The 19,293-nt window shown below is 42.7% G+C and overlaps 1 protein-coding gene across 3 annotated transcripts in view; it reads right to left on the bottom strand.

Moving 5' to 3' along the window:
- Nucleotides 1–19,293, bottom strand: part of ELMOD1 (ELMO domain containing 1) — a 58,787-nt gene that overhangs the window by 36,179 nt on the left and 3,315 nt on the right. For all 3 annotated transcript variants that reach the window (XM_068144805.1, XM_068144814.1, XM_068144794.1), the window contains exon 2: nucleotides 518–612. Coding sequence is in view for 2 of the 3 variants with exons in the window: in XM_068144814.1 (XP_068000915.1) it covers nucleotides 518–534 (17 nt within the window). In the remaining variant the exon portion in view is untranslated. The remainder of the gene's footprint in view (nucleotides 1–517; nucleotides 613–19,293) is intronic.

A 19,293-nucleotide genomic window follows, 5' to 3' on the forward strand; every position in this document is an offset into this window, starting at 1 on the left:
TGCTCAGCTTTTTCCACTGACTACAGAACAAAGACAACATGGGCTTCCTGCACCTACAGCTCGTGTCAGCAAGTCCCCCATTCTAGCCCTGGTTTACAGAGCAACAACTGCAAGTCACACACAGGAGCAAGTAAGTAAGTGACATTTCTCCCCAAACTGAGCAGAATCAGCTTCAGAAACACCTGCACATCTTCACCAAGCATCTTCCCTTGTATGCTTTCACAAATAATACTCAAAAATTCCAAACAACATATGACAATGGGAAAGAAAATGCACAACATTCTTCAAGCATTGTTCTGCTACTGTTTCTCCTATTTTCCCCTGCCACATCAGTCACTACTGATTTAATACATTACTGCTCCAAGCTCCAAGACAGTTCCCACATTTTTGGCTTCTATAAGGAACTAGAAAGGAAATTTTAAATTAAAGAGCTTTAATTAAGTAACAAAATCTAGGTGAACCAAAAGCAACCCAATATAAACTAGTTTACACCATGAAAAAAATGCAGAGCAGTTACCTCAGGAAGTGTTTCATGGTGGTGGCTTGGTTTGTGTTGCTGGAGCCTTAATCGATGGATCACTGATGGCGTCTTCTCTGCGGGCAATATCAGTGCTGTAAAAATAGAATTGAGATATATTTACTAATAGAAGAGAAAAAAAAAGTGGCACTTCAGTTTTCCAAATTGCTCTTGAAACAAACACCTTTGGAAACACACAGGAAAGATGTTAGGAAATCTCATGTCAATAAAGCTGAAATGAAATATCAGTCTGCTCTTCAGCCTGAGCATATATTTTGACTGGACTCTGCTACCCATGTCTCTTTTCAGAAAAGTAAAAAATGTGAATAAGAGTACAGAAATAAGTAAGAAAGCTTGAAGAAAGACAATTTCAAACACTTTTTTGTGTCCTTCAAACACTTTTTTGTGTCCTTCAAACAACTATCTGGTTCACAGCAGCTTCCAAGTGGCAGTTTGAAGAGACACTTGGCTCACTCCACTGTGAAAAGCCCTTTGTTGCCCAGAATTCGCTATGCTGCTTGGAGACCTTGGGTAAAAGTAGCATGTAAGCAAAGAGCTACTATTGGGCCCTGATTTAATTCATTATAGATATCAAGTAATCAATTTTCCTGGTGACCAACTTTACTAAATGATACACACGAGGTCTTCAGATAGATACAGTCGACCAGGTTGCTCATCCATTCTAAGATCTGATGCCCTACAGTTAATTTTCATGATGATTGCTATTTAGTTTCACGGGAAGAATATAACCTTGGCCAGGTACTGAAGGCACTTCCCAGCCATCAGCTCTTTAACTGAGATTTCTAAAATGGAGTATTCACATAAAAGCAATATTTGATTAAGAGATGCAGACTTCTCAGATTACTGTGCTGCATGCCCTGTAAAAGGCAATAAAACATCTTTACTTGTTGCAAGAAAACACACACAGGGGCCTGAACGAAAGCCCTGCTGTTAAGCAATCATTTAAGAGTCCATTTTTCATTAGCACTGAATACAGCATGCTGAAAAGTACCTGAAACCCTTATAAAAAAACTGGGTTGTTTTTGTTGCTGTTGGGTTTGTTTGGTTTGTTGGTTTTTGGTTTTGGTCACAATATGATAAATCTAGAGAACCTCAAATGTATTTTCTTTTGCAGGACCTATCAGTACTGATGGGATAAAAATCACGTTACTGTACCCTGTGCTCATATTCTCTCCCTTTTTTTAGCCTGCAAGTTTTACTCTATGTTGTTGCCTGCTGACAGAAACAGAACAAGCCTTTAAGTTCAGAGAAATGCAGCTATCTTCTTGGATTACATCACATACAGCTTGCTAAAAATATATAATCCTTGAGCTGTGAAGGCTTCATTTATATTGTTTCTGACTGGCTGAATCATGTTGCTGTCCCCTGAATACAGCTGTAATTGGTGCTGGCTGCAGTGACACCTGCTTGCAAGGGCACAGAGATGCTAACATCAGAGTCTGGTTCACTAATGAACACAGTAGGCAGGCTCCTAACACTTCCTGCTACAGCTTTTGATGGGTCTTCAACGGCAGCAAGCACAGGAGATGGGCAAAAACTGGAGGGGATGTAACCTGCTCCCCTTCTCCAGTCAAATAATTTTCTATTTAAAAGATACAGTTTGTGAAAGATTCTCACAGCTGAGTCTCAGCTTTTTAGCATCAACTTGAACAAAGGAAGCTTCACCACAATATTTGACCCATAAGGGCAGCAGAGTAAGGAACACGCCAGAAGTGCCAGGAGCTGTCAAATCAACCCCTTCTAAAAGTGTGTTGGAAAGTGTGTTGGCCTCAGCCCCTGAGGTCAGCTCCTTCTTGATTCTGCTCAAGGCACTTGCTGAAAATTATGCTGCTTTTTTACTGCTGCTTTAACTGGAAGAGAAGTTCCACTTGTCTGAAGTCCAGAATTGGTTCATCCAAGTGTGGCATGGTAGGAGCTTCAGGATACTGTCCCTTCAAGAACAGGTACCAGCTACAGCCAACTAAAAAATTTGGGTTGAATGCTCATTAAAAATCAGACTGTTTAGACCCCTGTATTTTAAGAAGTCAGCATTGCTGTTCATAAACCCCTGCCCTTCTACCCAGAAAGTTAAACTCACATGAAGGTCATTGGTTGCAAAGAAAAAGCATAACTGACATAGCAAGCATGACAAGTGGTTAAAAGTGATGATTTTTGAACTTTAAAAGCCTGCCCTTCCAATTACAAGAGTAATTCTCCTTGTTCTCTCCCTTTAATTAAAAAGGGGGCAGGAAGTCACTAGAATGAAATTTTCCAACTGAAGTCTTGATGTCACAGAAATCAACATCCAACCATCCAGCTTTGAGAGGAGCAGTTCACCCTGCAGTCTTCTGCAGGTAGTTCTCTACAGCACAGACAATAACCAGGTCCACAGAAAGGCTACAGCTGCAAAAGCCATTTTCCTCCACTGGATCACAAAGCAATCAAATTCCACCTTACTCTACCAAGAGGGTTTTCAAGACCTAGGAGCAAGACGTCCAGCACAAAAGTACAGAATCCATGCTGCTGTCTTAGAATAGAATAGAATTAACCAGGTTGGAAATGACCTTTGAGATCATCAAGTCCAACCTATCATCCAACACTATCTAATCAACTAAACCATGGCACCAAGCACCCCATCCAGTCTCCTCTTAAAACACCTCCAGTGATGGTGACTCCACCACCTCCCTGGGCAGCCCATTCCAATGGCCAATCACTTTCTATGAAGAACTTCTTCCTAGCATCCAGCCTAAACCTGCCCTGGAGCAGCTTGAGAATGTCTTGGTTCATAAAGTAAAAGTTTGCTTTAATGTCTGGCAGACAGGGCTTGCAAATCCTGCCATCTGCCAAGTAGAGAGATAAAAAAATCACTGAATCACAGAACATCAAGGGTTGGAATGGACCTCAAAAGATCATCCAGTCCAACCCCTCTGCCAGGGCAGGATCACTTAGAGTAGATCACACAGGAACGCTTCCAGGTTGTTTTTGCATGTCTCCAGAGGAGGAGACTCCAGAGCCTCACTGAGCAGCCTGTACCAGTGGTTTGTCACCCTCTGTTCACACGCAACTTTCCATGCTCTAGCTTGCACCCACTGCCTCTTGTCCTATCACTGAGGATCTCTGAGAAGAGCCTGGCTCTGTCCTCCTGACACTTGCCCTTCACATACTTATAAACATTAATGAGGTCACCTTCCAGCCTCCTCTTCACCAAGCTAAAGAGACCAAACTCCCTCAGCCTTTCCTCCTGAGGGAGGTGTTCCACGTCCTCAACCATCTTTGTGGCTGTGAGCTGGACTCTCTCAAGCAGTTCCCCGTCCTTGAACTGAGGGGCCCAGAACTGGATGCAATATTCCAGATGTGGCTTCACCAGGACAAAGTATATGGTGAGGAAAACTCTTGACCTACGAACCACTCTGCCAAGACTTCTCCTGTATCTTGCAAAAATTAGGAGGATTTTAAGATAATTTTTTTTATTTTAAAGTGAGTGACACAAAAGAGTGGATTATCACACTGTGCAGTATCAGGAAGGTTTTTTTTCAATCATGTAGACTCTCAGACTAAAATGATGATGACACATCACAGTTATCAGGTAGCTAATTGAGGAATTTCTAAGCTTACTTCTCATGTCTTTAGGGGTACATCACACCATGGGTGAGCAGAAAGGCAAGAACAAAAACTTTTAGTATTCAGTATTCACTAAGGTTGGAAGAGACCTCAAAGATCATCGAGTCCAACCTGTCACCACAAACCTCATGACTAGAGTAGGGAGGACACTACTGCCCACTGCAGGCTTGAACTCACGACCTTCCCATTAAGGGTCTTATGCGCTACCAACTGCCTTTAGAAGGTGGACTGTGAGTTTTGCAACAGTTCACTTATGTGGACACACACATGTAGATGGAATTAAGCTTTGAAATTCCCAGCTAGACTGGGAAGTAAAGTCCAAAGATGAGAATTTACAGCCATCTTCAAACAAATGAGACTAGAGGGAAGCATTCCCTATTTTCATATACCTTCTTAAGTGATTCTCTAAGGGAGTTCAGTAAGGATTTTCTGTAAAGAAAACAGTGTTTTAACTATTTTAAAAGATTACCACAATTCATAGTATGAGTCAGGGTTGGAAGGGACCCCAAGGATCATCGAGTTCCAACCCCCCTGCCATGGCCAGGGACACCCTACACCAGATCAGGCTGGCCACAGCCTCAGCCAGCCTGGACTTAAACAGCTCCAGGGATGGGACCCCAACCACCTCCCTGGACAACCCATTGAGTAAGTTCAATTATTCATAAACCTGTATAGCCACAAGACCTAATTTCTGACAATCTCCTTTTTGAGTGGAAAAAAAAAATCCCATGCAAAACAAACTAGTATTCTATTTCACTTCCAGTGAAGTTGATGCAGCATCTTAGTGAACAAGAAGAACAAGTATAGGTTTGGCTGACAATGACACTTCAGAGTTTGCACAAAAGTTTCAGTTGGTTGCTGTTAGGTGTGCTGAGAATGAAAGGGGGGGGGGGGGGGGGGAGGGAGTAAAAAAAAGATTTATGGCCAGGGAGAGGGACTTAGTACCTTCTGTTTTCTTAAGGAAAGAGTTTCTTCAGAGAGCTATATGTCTGCAGGTCTAGAAGGCTGTCAAGGTCCACTTGTGGGAAAGTGAAGACACAGGAGAAAAAGGTAGTGATAGGACTAGGGGGAAGGGAATGAAGCTGGAGGTGGGGAGATTCAGGCTGGATGTGAGGAGGAGGTTCTTCACCATGAGAGGGGTGAAGGCCTGGAATGGGTTGTCCAGGGAGGTGGTTGAGGCCCCGTCCCTGGAGGTGTTTAAGACCAGGCTGGATGAGGCTCTGGGCAGCTTGATCTAGTGTGGGGTGTCCCTGCCCATGGCAGGGTGTTGGAACTAGATGATCCTTGTGGTCCCTTCCAACCGTGAGAGATGCTATGATACTATGATACTAAGTGACAGATAATCAGGGTAATGAATATTTGTAAGCTAACAAGCTCACAAGAGCACAATTACACAATTTAGATGAGAAATTGACAGTAGTTATGGATTTGGAGAGATTGAAATACAAGTTTCTGAAGACTCAACTTCCTGCATTTTTGAAATACCACTTTTCTCAGGAAGTGCCAATCACAGCAGGCTGTCCAGCACCGGCAGGTGGTGAGCAACCTGTTGGCCACAGCACCCATCTGTCTCTGAGAGCTTGACTTTGTACTTCTATGCTGTTTCACTTGTAAACTTGCAGCTGTGTTTTCCTGCAGCCTAAGAAAATATTGCAGCTTTAAGCTACTGCACACATTTTCTTATTGAGGAACCCACAAGATACTTCTTCTCTATTCCTTTTATAGGCAGCTTTGGAGCCTTTTCTGATTTTATATCATATAGCGATGGTTGACTTTCATTAATTCCCCAGGAGTAGCTTATACCAAAAAAACCACAGATCCACCTGTGGCAGTTTTAGGCTATCCCTTTAAAATTCAGCTGCAGATTTTGAGCAGAAAAATAGAAAAATATAAATAAATCACTATTGGGTGTAAAAAGGAAGACAAAAGATTATTCTGAACAAATTCATTGGGCAGTTGTACCATAACATCTTTCACATTTCACTTCCATTCCCATTCCTTTTCTTTTTCTTTGGCTTGGCTGTTCTGCTGGGGAGATAACAACTGCTTCTGGCTGGTTTCGAGAGAGATAAGCTAACATTCCTTCCTCTCAGCTCCTCTTTTCTTTTCTTACAAGGGGGAGAGGAGGTTTTTGGGGGTGGGGGGGTGGGGGGTGGGGGAGGGAATGGAGGGCAGTGGAGCAGCTTCCCTGCTCTCTGGGGAACCAGAGGGAGTGCAGGGGAGGTTGCTGTGCTATTTTCTAATTGCAAATACCTGTATAATATTGCAAATACTGTATATTTTGTACATATTCATTGCATTCCATTGTGGAGTGTAGTGTTTGCTTTTAAATACAGCTTCCATTTGCTTCCAACTGAGTTAGTCATGCTTAGTTAATGTGAATGGGAAACTTCAACCCACCACACCACCACTGAAATCCCCTAGACCCAATGCTTAAATTTTGCTCTTTGGCATGAAGAGACTCATGTTCTAAGGCTCTAGACTGAAGATGATAGAGTAATGATACAGTCTGGATCTTACATGTGCTATTTTCTCAGCTTGTAGGACTTTATCCCATAGCACACTAATTCCACAAATCAACCTCCTCCTCCCTACAACAACACCCCTACATATCCATTCACTGCCAATTGTTTCATATACTTAAACGAGGGAAGAGTTTCCCCTCCTAAGCCTAAATGCAACTTTTCTTGGAAGAGAAGCTAATGAATCACATCAAATAAAAATGAATGCAAGATCTGTCTGAAAACATAAAGGAAGCTTTCCTTTAATAAACATTAACTGTTTGAATTCTTGTGACTCTAATATCTTTTAAGTGGTGCAGCACAACATGCATCAATCTGAAAGGTTAACAGTTGCTGGAGGCTGAAAGTCAAGAGTAAGCCTTAAAAAGTCACTTCTTTATCTGAAGGCAAGGGTTTGCTTTGTTTGTCTTCAGAAAAGCTGTGTCTTCAAGAAAGCTGCAGATACAGCTGAGGGGAAAAAATGTATTATTTAATATAAATATTCACATCTTCAGAGTAAAATATAAACCCAAGGTAGTTTTTCTTGCAAGTTAATGACTCACCTAGCATATTGCAAACATTTTTAGGAGGTTTATATTTTAATTATGAAGAATGAATAGCTGCGCTGAAAAGACAGATCAGAACTGTTAAGATGAACAGGCTGAATATAGGACTTGGTTGATGTGGATCATTAGATTACAGTTCATCCAAATTTTTCTCCTCACCAAAAAAAAAAACCCAACACCCAAAAACCCAGAAAAACCAGCACCCAACAAAAAAAATAAAGAAAAACGAAAGCAACAAAAACCTCTATGTTTGAAATAGAAAGTAATAATAGCAGTCATATCACAGAATTACAGAATCACCAAGGTTGGAAGAGACCTCAAAGATCATCAAGTCCAACCTGTCATCCCACACCTCATGACTAAACCATAGCACCAAGTGCCATGTCCAATCGCCTCTTGACCACTCCCAGGGATGGTGACTCCACCACCTCCCTGGGCAGCACATTCCAATGGCTAACAACTCTCTCAGTGAAGAACTTTCTCCTCACCTCCAGCCTAAACTTCCCCTGGCACAGCTTGAGACTGTGTCCCCTAGTTCTGGTGCTGGTTGCCTGGGAGAAGAGACCAACCCCTCCTGGCTACAGCCACCCTTCAGGTAGTTATCTTGAGTGCAGAGGGGGAAAAAATATCCATTCATTTACTTTTAGGTTTAGTTGTTACAGTTTCAAAGTAGGTTCTTTCTGAGCTGAAAGCCATCAGCTACCATTATGATGATGATTTCGGTTTGCAACTTTCTTTCCCGTAGCATCCTGGATTGCCGCCTACTCCTTATTCACCTCAAAAGCCGCTAAAGCCCCCGAAGTATTAACTTGTGAGGGACATCAGTCTTGAGCCTTATATCAGTAAAAGTGTTTTGCTACTGTATATTACTTTCTACCCCCACCCTTGGTGGAAATGTTAATGCTTCTCTATCCTGTGATAACTAGAATCAGAATGGGAAAGAATAGCTGATATACATTATGAAATGTCCCTTAAATCCTAGTGGATAGCAAGCTGGCCAGAAGCCAGCGATTTGCAAAGACAGACAGCAGCACCCTGGGCTGCATGAACACAAGCAGAGCCAGTAAGCAGATTGAGAGAAGGGATTATCTTCCTGTGCTCAGCATTCTTTGGACCACAGTTAGTCAATATCTAGGTTTGGACCACAGCAATAACCAGAAGATATCAATAAACTGGAAAGATTTTAGCAAAGGCCACTGACAATGATGGGGAGGCTGGGGAAGAGTGGATGTTAGGAAGTTCTTCATAGAAAAAGTAATTGGCCATTGGAATGGGCTGCCCAGGGAGCTGGTGGAGTCACCATCACTGGAGGTGTTTAGGAAGAGACTGCATGGGACACTTGGTGTCATGGTTTAGTTGATTAGATGGTGTTGGATGATAGGTTGGACTCAATGATCCCAAAGGTCTCTTCCAACCTGGTCTGGTCTGGTCTGGTCTGGTCGGGTCTGGTCTATTCTATTCTATTCTATTCTATTCTAGCCCAGGGCAGAAATACCTCTGGGGGAACCTAACATCACACCCAGCCTCTAGAGAGAAGTCACTGAGAAGTCTTAGGTGGACTATTCACAGCAGTGCAGGGCAAGAAAGTGAAAAACAGGTATAAACTTTAACAGGAGAGGTTCAGCTTGGATATAAAGCAAAAAATTTTCCACAAGAGGACAGTCAGGCAGTGTCATGGGCTGAGGTTGTGCAGCCTCCATCCTTAGAGATTTCAACTCTCAACTGAAGGAAGACCTGAAAAATTTCATCAGAAAGCTGCACCTTCTCTAGGCAGGACATCCGCCAGCTTTTGATTCTCTGCTTCCCCCCAGTCACTCTTATGGGGAAATCTCAGATATCCTAAGTTATGCCCAGGTACTTCATAGAATAGACAGGGTGCCCAAGTCCCTGCTGTTTTATTAGTTTAAGAGCTACCAACCTGTCAATAAAATCCTGTGTAATTTGCAGTGTTTCCCAAGAAACAAGCCTAGCTTGAGAATGCAACAGGATTAGTTCCTCTGCTTCATCTCTCCTCACTCCTCCTACCAGAAAGCCTCCACCACTGAACTTGAAATAAGTAATTTAAAGGGATCTACAACTCTAGAATAAGACTACAAGAGTCCTGCCAGTATCAATACAACAGAGAAAAATCCCAAACACAAATGAAACTCTAATGACTCTAGGACCCTAGTTTAGGGAAGCCATGCTAATTCCCAGCAGGTATTGTTTATCAGGCTACCTCATGGAATTGAAACATATCAACCTGCATCTTCCAACCTGCATTCATGCCTAAAGGTGGAATCAACATCTCTTTAAAATGTATTTACTAAAGGTAGAATCAACATCTCTTCAAAATGTATTTAAAAACCCAGTAAAACCAGAGCATCTTTGACCATGTCAAATGAGCATAGTCTTTCATAGGTCTTTGAATGTTATAGCAAGAAGGATGTATAGACCTCTCCAACTCAGAAGACATCCTGGGAAATGGCTTTACTGTCAAAAAGGTTCTCAGCAACAGGTCACCTCAAACCCCAGTTCCATGGAGTTGAAAGAGCTTTGTGCTGGCTCAGAAATGGCTTTGCCTGACCCAAATAGAGGCAGCCACCGGCAGGACATGCCTCAAAGATCAACAGAGGATGCTTGTTTTGTGTGAACTCAGTTTTCCATCCCAGCACAAACCAGTATTTTCACCTATGTGTGCCCAAGATGAGGCAGTACTCCAAGCATTCTTTAGAAGCAAGTCTTGGAACAACATGTCACACTTGATTGATGAAGCTAATAAGCAAAACTTGACTGCAGTCACTCTGTCACAGATAATAAGATTTTTTCCTTTCCTAATCTCCATCACACATTGACATTTTATACTTCACCAGGAGAGTGAGGGAAAGGCTAGGCATGAAGTAAAAATTCACTGAATTTTAGTCCTGTCTTAGAGAGCCTGTGAGAATAAGCATGCACTACACAACTAAACAGTACAAAGAAAGAGCCCTGGCAAAAAGCATAAAATCACAATAATTGAGGGTGGAAGAGCACAACCCACCCCTTCCTACAATCCACAGAACAGTGCTTTGAAATTTTCCAATTCTGTAGTCCTAACTTAGCACTTCAGTCCTTTTCTGCCTCTTTAAAGACAGAAAAGGATGCATCAGGAGGGTCCTACAATACCTGTAAGGACTGCATTTGGGTTTAAGAAAACTTACTCATCAGTCCCCTCATGGCAAGTTACCTCTAGCACCAGCCAGTTCAGCCTACACACTGCAATTCCTCAGTAGATTTTTGCTCAGTGATAACCCACAGCTCGATGAAAATAACCTCAAACAAAAACTCAGCATTGTAGAAGCGTCTCCACAGTAAATTGGTCGTCTTTGTTCTTTAATGTAAAAAAGGCTATGGTTCTGCATCTGACTTTGTAAAGCAAACTAAATCCCAATAATTCAACAAGGGAAATGTGCATGTATATAGCCATATTTCACATGCAGAACAGTGGTAATAATCTGCTTTTACAAATTTCTATCAGCTCTGCTCTATCACACTCTCAAAAGAGGCTGAGGACAAAATTGTATGACACCACTTCAGTTCACCAGTGAAGACTTCACCGTGTACCTTCTCTTTCTAGTGCTAAATACAAAGTTAAAAAGCAAAGGAAGTAGAAATGTAATCAGATGCTTAATTTCAACAGGAATTAAAGCATCCAAGTGTCTGTTTATAATGCTTCCATCCTTAAACTTTATTTATTGAGGAAAGTGTATTTTACTCCAAAGAGGCCTGAGCAGATGATGTATCAGCTAAAAATGAAGTCTCATGCTTGATAACGGCCTTCAGTCCACAAAACTTCCCCCATCTCCCCTTCCTGCATTATAAAAAGGCATCATTTTTAGTCACTGCTTGTGAACAATCACTTGACCACTGATGAGTTCACCCAGGAGAACAGCATCATCTTCTGGGTGGCTCATGTGTGCCTACACAGCATGCAGTATTTCTGGCCTACTCGCTCTGTTTCCAGACATATCATACAACAGCTTGTAATTCAAGAAAGCCTGTTCTAAATAAAACGTCACACTTTGTAGCAACAGTCCTTCAATTTTGGAATAAGTCTTACAAGACTGGATGCATAAAATCCATAAAGAGTGCCTGATGAGCTCCCAGTCTAATTATTGCAGAAGGCTCGTGAAAAATATCCCAAATCACTGTTTCCAACAGCAAATGACTGATGCTCTTTTGTTTTCCCTTCTTGGTTTCCACTTCATTGCCTAGATGAAGAGGGTACGAGGTAAAAAACTTTACTTGTCTTTACTTGCCACTAAAATTAACTGAAGTCTAGGTTTGTTTTAGAGTCCTACCAATTCCTAACATGTTGCCACTCATGGGTTAGAAGCATCCTATCAACAGGTTGACAGACTGAGGGAGTTGGGGCTGTTCAGTCTGCAGAAGAGAAGGCTCCGAGGTGACCTAATTGTGGCCTTCCAGTATCTGAAGGGGGCCTACAGGAAGGCTGGGGAAGGACTTCGCAGGATCTCAGGTAGTGATAGGACTAGGGGGAATGGAATGAAGCTGGAGGTGGGGAGATTCAGGCTGGATGTGAGGAGGAAGTTCTTCACCATGAGAGTGGTGAGACCCTGGAATGGGTTGTGCAGGGAGGTGGTCGAGGCCCCGTCCCTGGGGGTGTTTAAGACCAGGCTGGCTGAGGCTCTGGCCAGCCTGATCTAGTGTAGGGTGTCCCTGCCCATGGCAGGGGGGTTGGAACTAGATGATCCTTGTGGTCCCTTCCAACCCTGAATGAAATTATAACTATGAAACTATGAGGTCACATACAGATCTACAACATTAATAGAACCACAGCAGAGACGCTTGCTCTATCCCGTTTCCTACCTTTCCAAAATCTGTTATATTTGCTTGGATCAGGCAGAGCTAATTCAACTGTCAGATCAATGCAACTTCACACCAAGCATCAGCCTGTACAACCAAGGACTTCCATATTTATTTTATTAACTAACAACAGCAACAAAAACACAAACAAACAAACAAACAAACATAGGCACAGACACCAGAGGTGTTAGGACAAAGGTCAGACAAATCTTTCAGGCTAGAGGAGCATAAAGCAATTATTTACTCAGGAACTTGGTGAAGGTCAGACACAATTTATACTAATCTAACAGAAAATTGCTCCCATCGCTGCATCCAGATTACTTTGCCCCGCAAGACACAACTTTTCTACAGAGCTCTCTGAGACAGACATGCAGGAGCGGGTACATGAGAGTTTCTACATGTCGGAATGGAATGGAATGGAATGGAATGGAATGGAATGGAATGGAATGGAATGGAATGGAATGGAATGGAATAGAATAGAATAGAATAGAATAGAATAGAATAGAATAGAATAGAATAGAATAGAATAGAATAGAATAGAGCAGGTTGGAAAGGACCTTTGAGATCATCGAGTCCAACCTATCACCCAACACTATCTAATCAACTAAACCACGGCAGTCTCCTCCTAAACACCTCCAGTGATGATGACTCCACCACCGCCCTGGGCAGCACATTCCAATGGGCAATCACTCTTCCTGTATAGAACTTCTTCCTAATTTCCAGCCTAAACCTCCCCTGGCACAGCCTGAGACTGTGTCCTCTTGTTCTGGTGCTGGTTGCCTGGGAGAAGAGACCAATCCCCACCTGGTACAACCTCCCTTCAGATAGTTGTAGACAGCAATAAGGTCTCCCCTGAGCCTCCTCTTCTGCAGGCTAAGCAACCCCAGCTCCCTCAGCCTCTCTTCACAGGGCTTGTGCTCGAAACCCCTCACCAGCTTTGTTGCCCTTCTCTGGACACCTTTCCAGCAAGTCAATATGTTTCCTAAGCTGAGGGGCCCAGAACTGGACACAGAACACAAGGTGTGGCCTAACCAGTGCTGAGTACAGGGGCAGAATGACCTCCCTGCTCCTGCTGGCCACACTGTTCCTGGTGCAGGCCAGGATGCCATTTGCCTTCTTGTCTACCTGGACAAACTTCTGGCTCATGTTCAGCCTATCAACCAGTACCCCCAGGTCCCTTTCTGCCTGGCCGCTCTCCAGCCACTCTGACCCCAGCCTGTTAGCACTGCATGGGGTTATTGTGGCCAAAATTTTACCGTTACACTGTTGCCAAAGACAGGATTCAAGAACAATGACCTCCCACGCAGTAAGCCAGTCAGATGATGTCATGAAGTACCACATTTGTGAAGCTGTGAGAATCCTATAGCAAATGTTATGCTCCAGTTGTTAGCTGACTGTGGTCCTGGAATCTCCAGGGAAACTATAATGAGCAACATACTTGATCTGCAGAGAAGAGGACTTAAAATTCCACTGCAGGTTGGGTTTTTTTTCCTGAAACTTTATGGCCTACTATTTCATCTCCTGTTTGCTGCTCAGTGAGATGTTCTGCATCCCAGGAGGCAGGAAATCAGGACAGCTCCAAGTACATGACCTTGCTAGAAGCTCTGGTTAGGCACTTTCCTGCCCAGAAGTATATGTGCAGGGTAGATTGCTCTAGTTTTACCAGTGTCTGGGGTGAAGAGAAGTGGAAGATACCATCTATTTGACCAAGGAAGTTTTCTTAAGGTTCTGCAATAAACACTGCAAACTCCATACTTTAGTTGAAACAGGTTTGAGCCCTTCTTAAAACCATCACTTCATATGCATCTTTCCAACTCTGTTGTTCAGACAGGCCTATGTATGAGCAGCTACCAGCTGACTCTTCAACTTGGAAGAGTCTCAAGCATACTACCAAATTTTAATTTCCATTAACAAGGGTTCTAAACAGCTGTAAAAGTGACTGTATCAAGACTCACTTCACCCTTCTGTAGTGCAAGCTGCACCTAAATCAAGCACTGCTTCTGCAAGTAGTGGAGAAAGCAAGCTAGGATGGAGTTTGGTCACAGGTGCATTCACAGCAAGGAGTGGCACAGTTACACAAACACCCCTCTAAGATAAGCAAAAGGAAAAGGTGATGAACATCTCCAAAAGGTAAAGATGTAAAGAATGGTTTGAAAGTCAACAAAGTTATACCAGCTAGTAAGCAAGGCATAGGAAACACTTTCAGGAACAGCCCAGAAACCATCCTTACGTAGTAACTGCACAAGATGTTCTTTCTCAGTCAAGTAGGAAAGAAAAAGTCAGTGGATGTGTGAGGTGCTACAGTGCTCTCCTTCCTTTTGTCACTTCCTGCTGGATGTTTGCTTTCTTTTAGGTGCCCAGTCTTAGGTAACAAAGCATGCAGACAATGACCTGGTAGCAGAAAATTGGAAGAGAAAAGAGGAGAGGAGAGGAGAGGTTCGGTTCGGAGAGTTTCGGTTCGGAGAGGTTCGGTTTGGAGAGGTTCGGTTCGGAGAGGAGAGGTTCGGAGAGGTTTGGAGAGGAGAGGTTCGGAGAGGTTCGGAGAGGAGAGGTTCAGAGAGGAGAGGAGAGGAGAGGAGAGGAGAGGTTCGGAGAGGAGAGGTTCGGAGAGGAGAGGTTCGGAGAGGAGAGGTTCGGAGAGGAGAGGTTCGGAGAGGAGAGGAGAGGTTCGGAGAGGAGAGGTTCGGAGAGGAGAGGTTCGGAGAGGAGAGGTTCGGAGAGGAGAGGAGAGGAGAGGAGAGGAGAGGAGAGGAGAGGAGAGGAGAGGAGAGGAGAGGAGAGGAGAGGAGAGGAGAGGAGAGGTTCGGAGAGGAGAGGAGAGGAGAGGAGAGGTTCGGAGAGGAGAGGAGAGGTTCGGAGAGGAGAGGAGAGGTTCGGAGAGGAGAGGTTCGGAGAGGAGAGGTTCGGAGAGGAGAGGAGAGGTTCGGAGAGGAGAGGAGAGGAGAGGAGAGGAGAGGAGAGGAGAGGAGAGGAGAGGAGAGGAGAGGAGAGGAGAGGAGAGGAGAGACACTACTGCAATCTGTTCTTGCAACCATTACTGAGGGGGGAAGAACAAAGCAGAGACAGAAAAAAATATAAACTAGGACAGGATGATTGACAGCATTGCCATAACACACTTAATCTTAACACAATGCAACACTGAAATACTTCCTCCTTTAATATCTCTTTCTACTTAGAATAATGGGGCATAGGGTTTTGTTTTTCAGTTTGTTTTTTAAATAGTCTTATATATTACCTCCTAAGTGTAAAGTGATGATTATATAAAATTTCCAAAAGAAAATAAATAAAACAAGTCTCCAGAACACTTGCAGCAGATACACCCATAATATCTCAGTAACCTGTATGATACAGCACACTGTGCAGACCAACAATTTCTCAATATTCAGTGGAGAAAATGTTTTCTCCACTGTTTTCAATGTTGTTGTTGTTGTTTGGTTCTTTTTTGGACAAAATTGTTTACCACAATCTAATCTTTAATGCTTCAGATCTAGTCCCTAATTGTTTGGCTTGCATGTGTTGTTAACTGGATGTTCAAGATGTGCATGAGCACTCCCTTGCTCATGATGAACCATTCAACTCCCCCTGGGGAAAAAGAATGCCCTGGGGTTTCAAATAATTACTATAACATAAGCAGAACTGGTACGGTGGCTCAGTTGGTAGCACATAAAACTCTTAATGGGAAGGTCGTGAGTTCAAGCCTGCAGTGGGCAGTAGTGTCCTCCCTACTCTAGTCGTGAGGTCTGTGGTAACAGGTTGGACTTGATGATCTTTGAGGTCCCTTCCAACCTTAGGAATACTGAAATACTGAAAAAAAGGGAGGTTGGAAAGAAAACTCATGCTGGCTGAAACAGCCTATAGTGTAACAAGATGATGAAACGTTTTCCCCTTCCACAAGAAACCTCAGTCAAGCAATTCTAGGGCATTTTGTTCACATACAAGTGTCTTAACACTCCAAAGATGCATAAAAACAACAAACCTTGATCCAAACCACTTGTATTGCAGGCAGACAGAACAAATAAGGTTAAAAAAAGAACACGACTATCTCAGATCCTTGGGGATATTGTTGTAGTCCCCCACCAAAGAGTCAGGGCAGAATGTATGGCCTTGTCTTGATTTGTGCCCAGCGTATGTCCTGTTTTCCATATCTTCCCCTGGGAGCACCGTCACTCCTCTCCCTTTCTCACACGGTTCAGCGAGAACTCCTCTTTTCCTCCTTCAATCCATCTGTTCTCCTCAGGCTGCATTAACACTGACAGCATGAAGGCCCTAGCAAGCCGAAATTTAACAAACCTCACATTGATCTTTGTGTTTCAGAGGCACAACCTGTTTGATGGCATGCATCCAAGACAATGTTGATACGTGTGCAGCTTTGTGAAAGCAGAGTGGGAGAGGGAATAAGAGACTTGCTCTTATAACTGCCTACCAGAGCTATGGAAAAGAACTACAGTTTCCATGACCACAGGACTACTTTTGTACTAGGGTGCCAAATTCCTATCACCTGCCCACCCATCCGATCATGCAGTTGTTATCGGTGCAGTAACAAATTGTTGCTACAAGTCTCAATACCCTGAAGCATCCTCAAAGACAATAAAAGGTAGGGATTTATTTTTTTGTTTTAAATATATGAATAAGACTAGTTTAGAAAAAGAAAAGGAAAAGAAAAGGAAAGGAAAAGAAAAGGAAAGGGAAAGGGAAAGGGAAAGGGAAAGGGAAAGGGAAAGGGAAAGGGAAAGGGAAAGGGAAAGGGAAAGGGAAAGGGAAAGGGAAAGGGAAAGGGAAAGGGAAAGGAAAGGAAAGGAAAGGAAAGGAAAGGAAAGGAAAGGAAAGGAAAGGAAAGGAAAGGAAAGGAAAGGAAAGGAAAGGAAAGGAAAGGAAAGGAAAGGAAAGGAAAGGAAAGGAAAGGAAAGGAAAGGAAAGGGGAAAGAGAAGAGAAGGAAAGGAAAGGAAAGGGGAAAGAGAAGAGAAGAAAAGAAAAGAAAAGAGAAAAGAAAAGAAAAGAAAAGAAAAGAAAAGAAAAGAGAAGAGAAGAGAAGAGAAGAGAAGAGAAGAGAAGAGAAGAGAAGAGAGAAGAGAAGAGAAGAGAAGAAAAGAGAAAGAAAAGAGAAAGAAAAGAGAAGAAAAGAGAAGGAAAAAAAAGAAAAGAAAAGAGAAGAAAAGAGAAAAAAGAAAAAGAAAAGAAAAGAGAAGAAAAGAGAAAAAAGAAAAAGAAAAGAGAAGAAAAGAGAAGAGAAGAAAAGAAAAAGAAAAAAGAAAAGAAAAGAAAAGAAAAGAAAAGAAAAAAGAAAAGAAAAGAAAAGAAAAGAAAAGAAAAGAAAAGAAAAGAAAAGAAAAGAAAAGAAAAGAAAAGAAAAGAAAAGAAAAGAAAAGAAAAGAAAAGAGAAAAGAAAAGAAAAGAAAAGAAAAGAAAAGAAAAGAAAAGAAAAGAAAAGAAAAGAAAAGAAAAGAAAAGAAAAGAAAAGAAAAGAAAAGAAAAGAAAAGAAAAGAAAAGAAAAGAAAAGAAAAGAAAAAAAAGAAAAGAGAGAAAAAAAGAATAAAAAGCAACACATCAGTGTCAAAACTTCTGTTCCTTATCGGTGCCATCTGGAACTGGCCACATGAGTCCTTCCTCAAAATGCTCATCCCAGTAGCATCACAACTTTGGGGTCCTAAGGAACTTAGCAGTTCACTTTTGGCACACTCAGATACAGGCCCACAATATGAGCTCGAGTGGCAGATGGTGTATACGCCAACAGAAACTCCTGTGTTTGTGAAATTGATAGCCAGTTGTACCCAGTCCTAAATAAGCACTCCTCACAGAAAGAGCCTTCCTTATGCACCTTCAGAAGATACCAGTTAACTGTGAGAGGATTAGCAGCATGATACAGGGAGCTGCAGAGACAGGACCTCATACAACTATCTTGGTTTTGGTCCTGTCTCTTAATCTCTCTACCCGAACACCCTTCCCTGAAGAAGCAAAAGAAGTATCTACTACAAAAGCTACAGCAATATCAGTGCATAGCACAGACCAGCAGAAGTGCCTCTGGCATGGAAAAAAACCACAAACAGTACCAAGAATTTGAAACGGAAACTATTATTTCAGATGGGGGAAAGACTTTTTGTTTTTAAACAAAATCCCTGATACAGATCCTGGAGTAGCTCCAACCTAGTGCTTGGGACTGAATGCCAGCCTGAAGGTGGTGTGCTCTCAAGACAGTTCCTTCCATATATTCTCAGGTGCTCCAAGACCAGCTCACAAAGTGAAGAACAAAAAGGCAGGGACAACTGGCACATTTGCTTCAAAAGCACACTCTCTGACTCAGCTAAAAGATTAGTGCAGACATATACATTAACGCTAAAAATGCCTGGGAAGTAACTCTAGATAAAATACCACCAGAGAGGGGAGAGCTCGCAGGTACGCCGTTTCCTGTAGACACAGACATAAGGACCACAGCAGCCTGCATTTCCTAGATCTGCTCTAACAAGTTGCAATTTCACCTGCTCAGTCTGCTGATTGTTCTCAATTCTAGTGTTTGCATCTCCTGTATTTCTCCTGTTCTCCAGCCTCCTTTGTATATCTGCCATGGTAGCTGGCTAAACCAGAATGGAGTACTTGGCCTGAGGACCTGCAGACAGATTAGAACACATTAAAAACACCATGCCCACTTGGTTTTGTCTAGATACTGTACCTACTAAAAGTGCTGGAAAACTATCTTCTTGAAGGGTCTCTCAGTTGTAACAGAAAGCTGAGAAATTTGTGCTCACATTTTGCAGGGGAGTGGAAAAACATAGCACTCCAGAATACTGAACTGCCAGAAATGTTCAAAGCCAACAAACTTGGTGTGGGGCTCCTCATTATTTTTAGGCTAAATTGGATGAGAATTGCTCCCATGATTACAGATGAGAAGTATTTTCAGGAAACCAGTATCTTTCATGCATGAATCAGTAGCTGTCTGGGAATCCTCACAGAACAGACCTCCTGGTTTAGTTTCATTGTGAGAGGTCAGGTCTCTTGTAGTGAGACTGTTCTGAGACCTGAACCACCACAAGGCAACTGGAGAAGGTCTCCATAGGAAGTGTCAGATACTCAAGCTGGCTGCAGACCAATTAGCTAATGTAAACATATCCATAATTCGTTTCAAGGACAACTCAGACAGTTCAGTTTACCACCAAAAAGTTGGCTTTGCCTTAAAGAGGAGTGTTCATGCAGTCCCTCGTACCAGTGAGAAGTGACTCAGACAGCTGCTCCTGCAGCCTCTGCTGTCA

Source organism: Melanerpes formicivorus, unplaced genomic scaffold (assembly GCF_026170545.1).
Source record: "Melanerpes formicivorus ecotype bairdi unplaced genomic scaffold, bMelFor1.0.p_v2 SCAF_1, whole genome shotgun sequence".
NCBI lineage: Eukaryota > Metazoa > Chordata > Aves > Piciformes > Picidae > Melanerpes > Melanerpes formicivorus.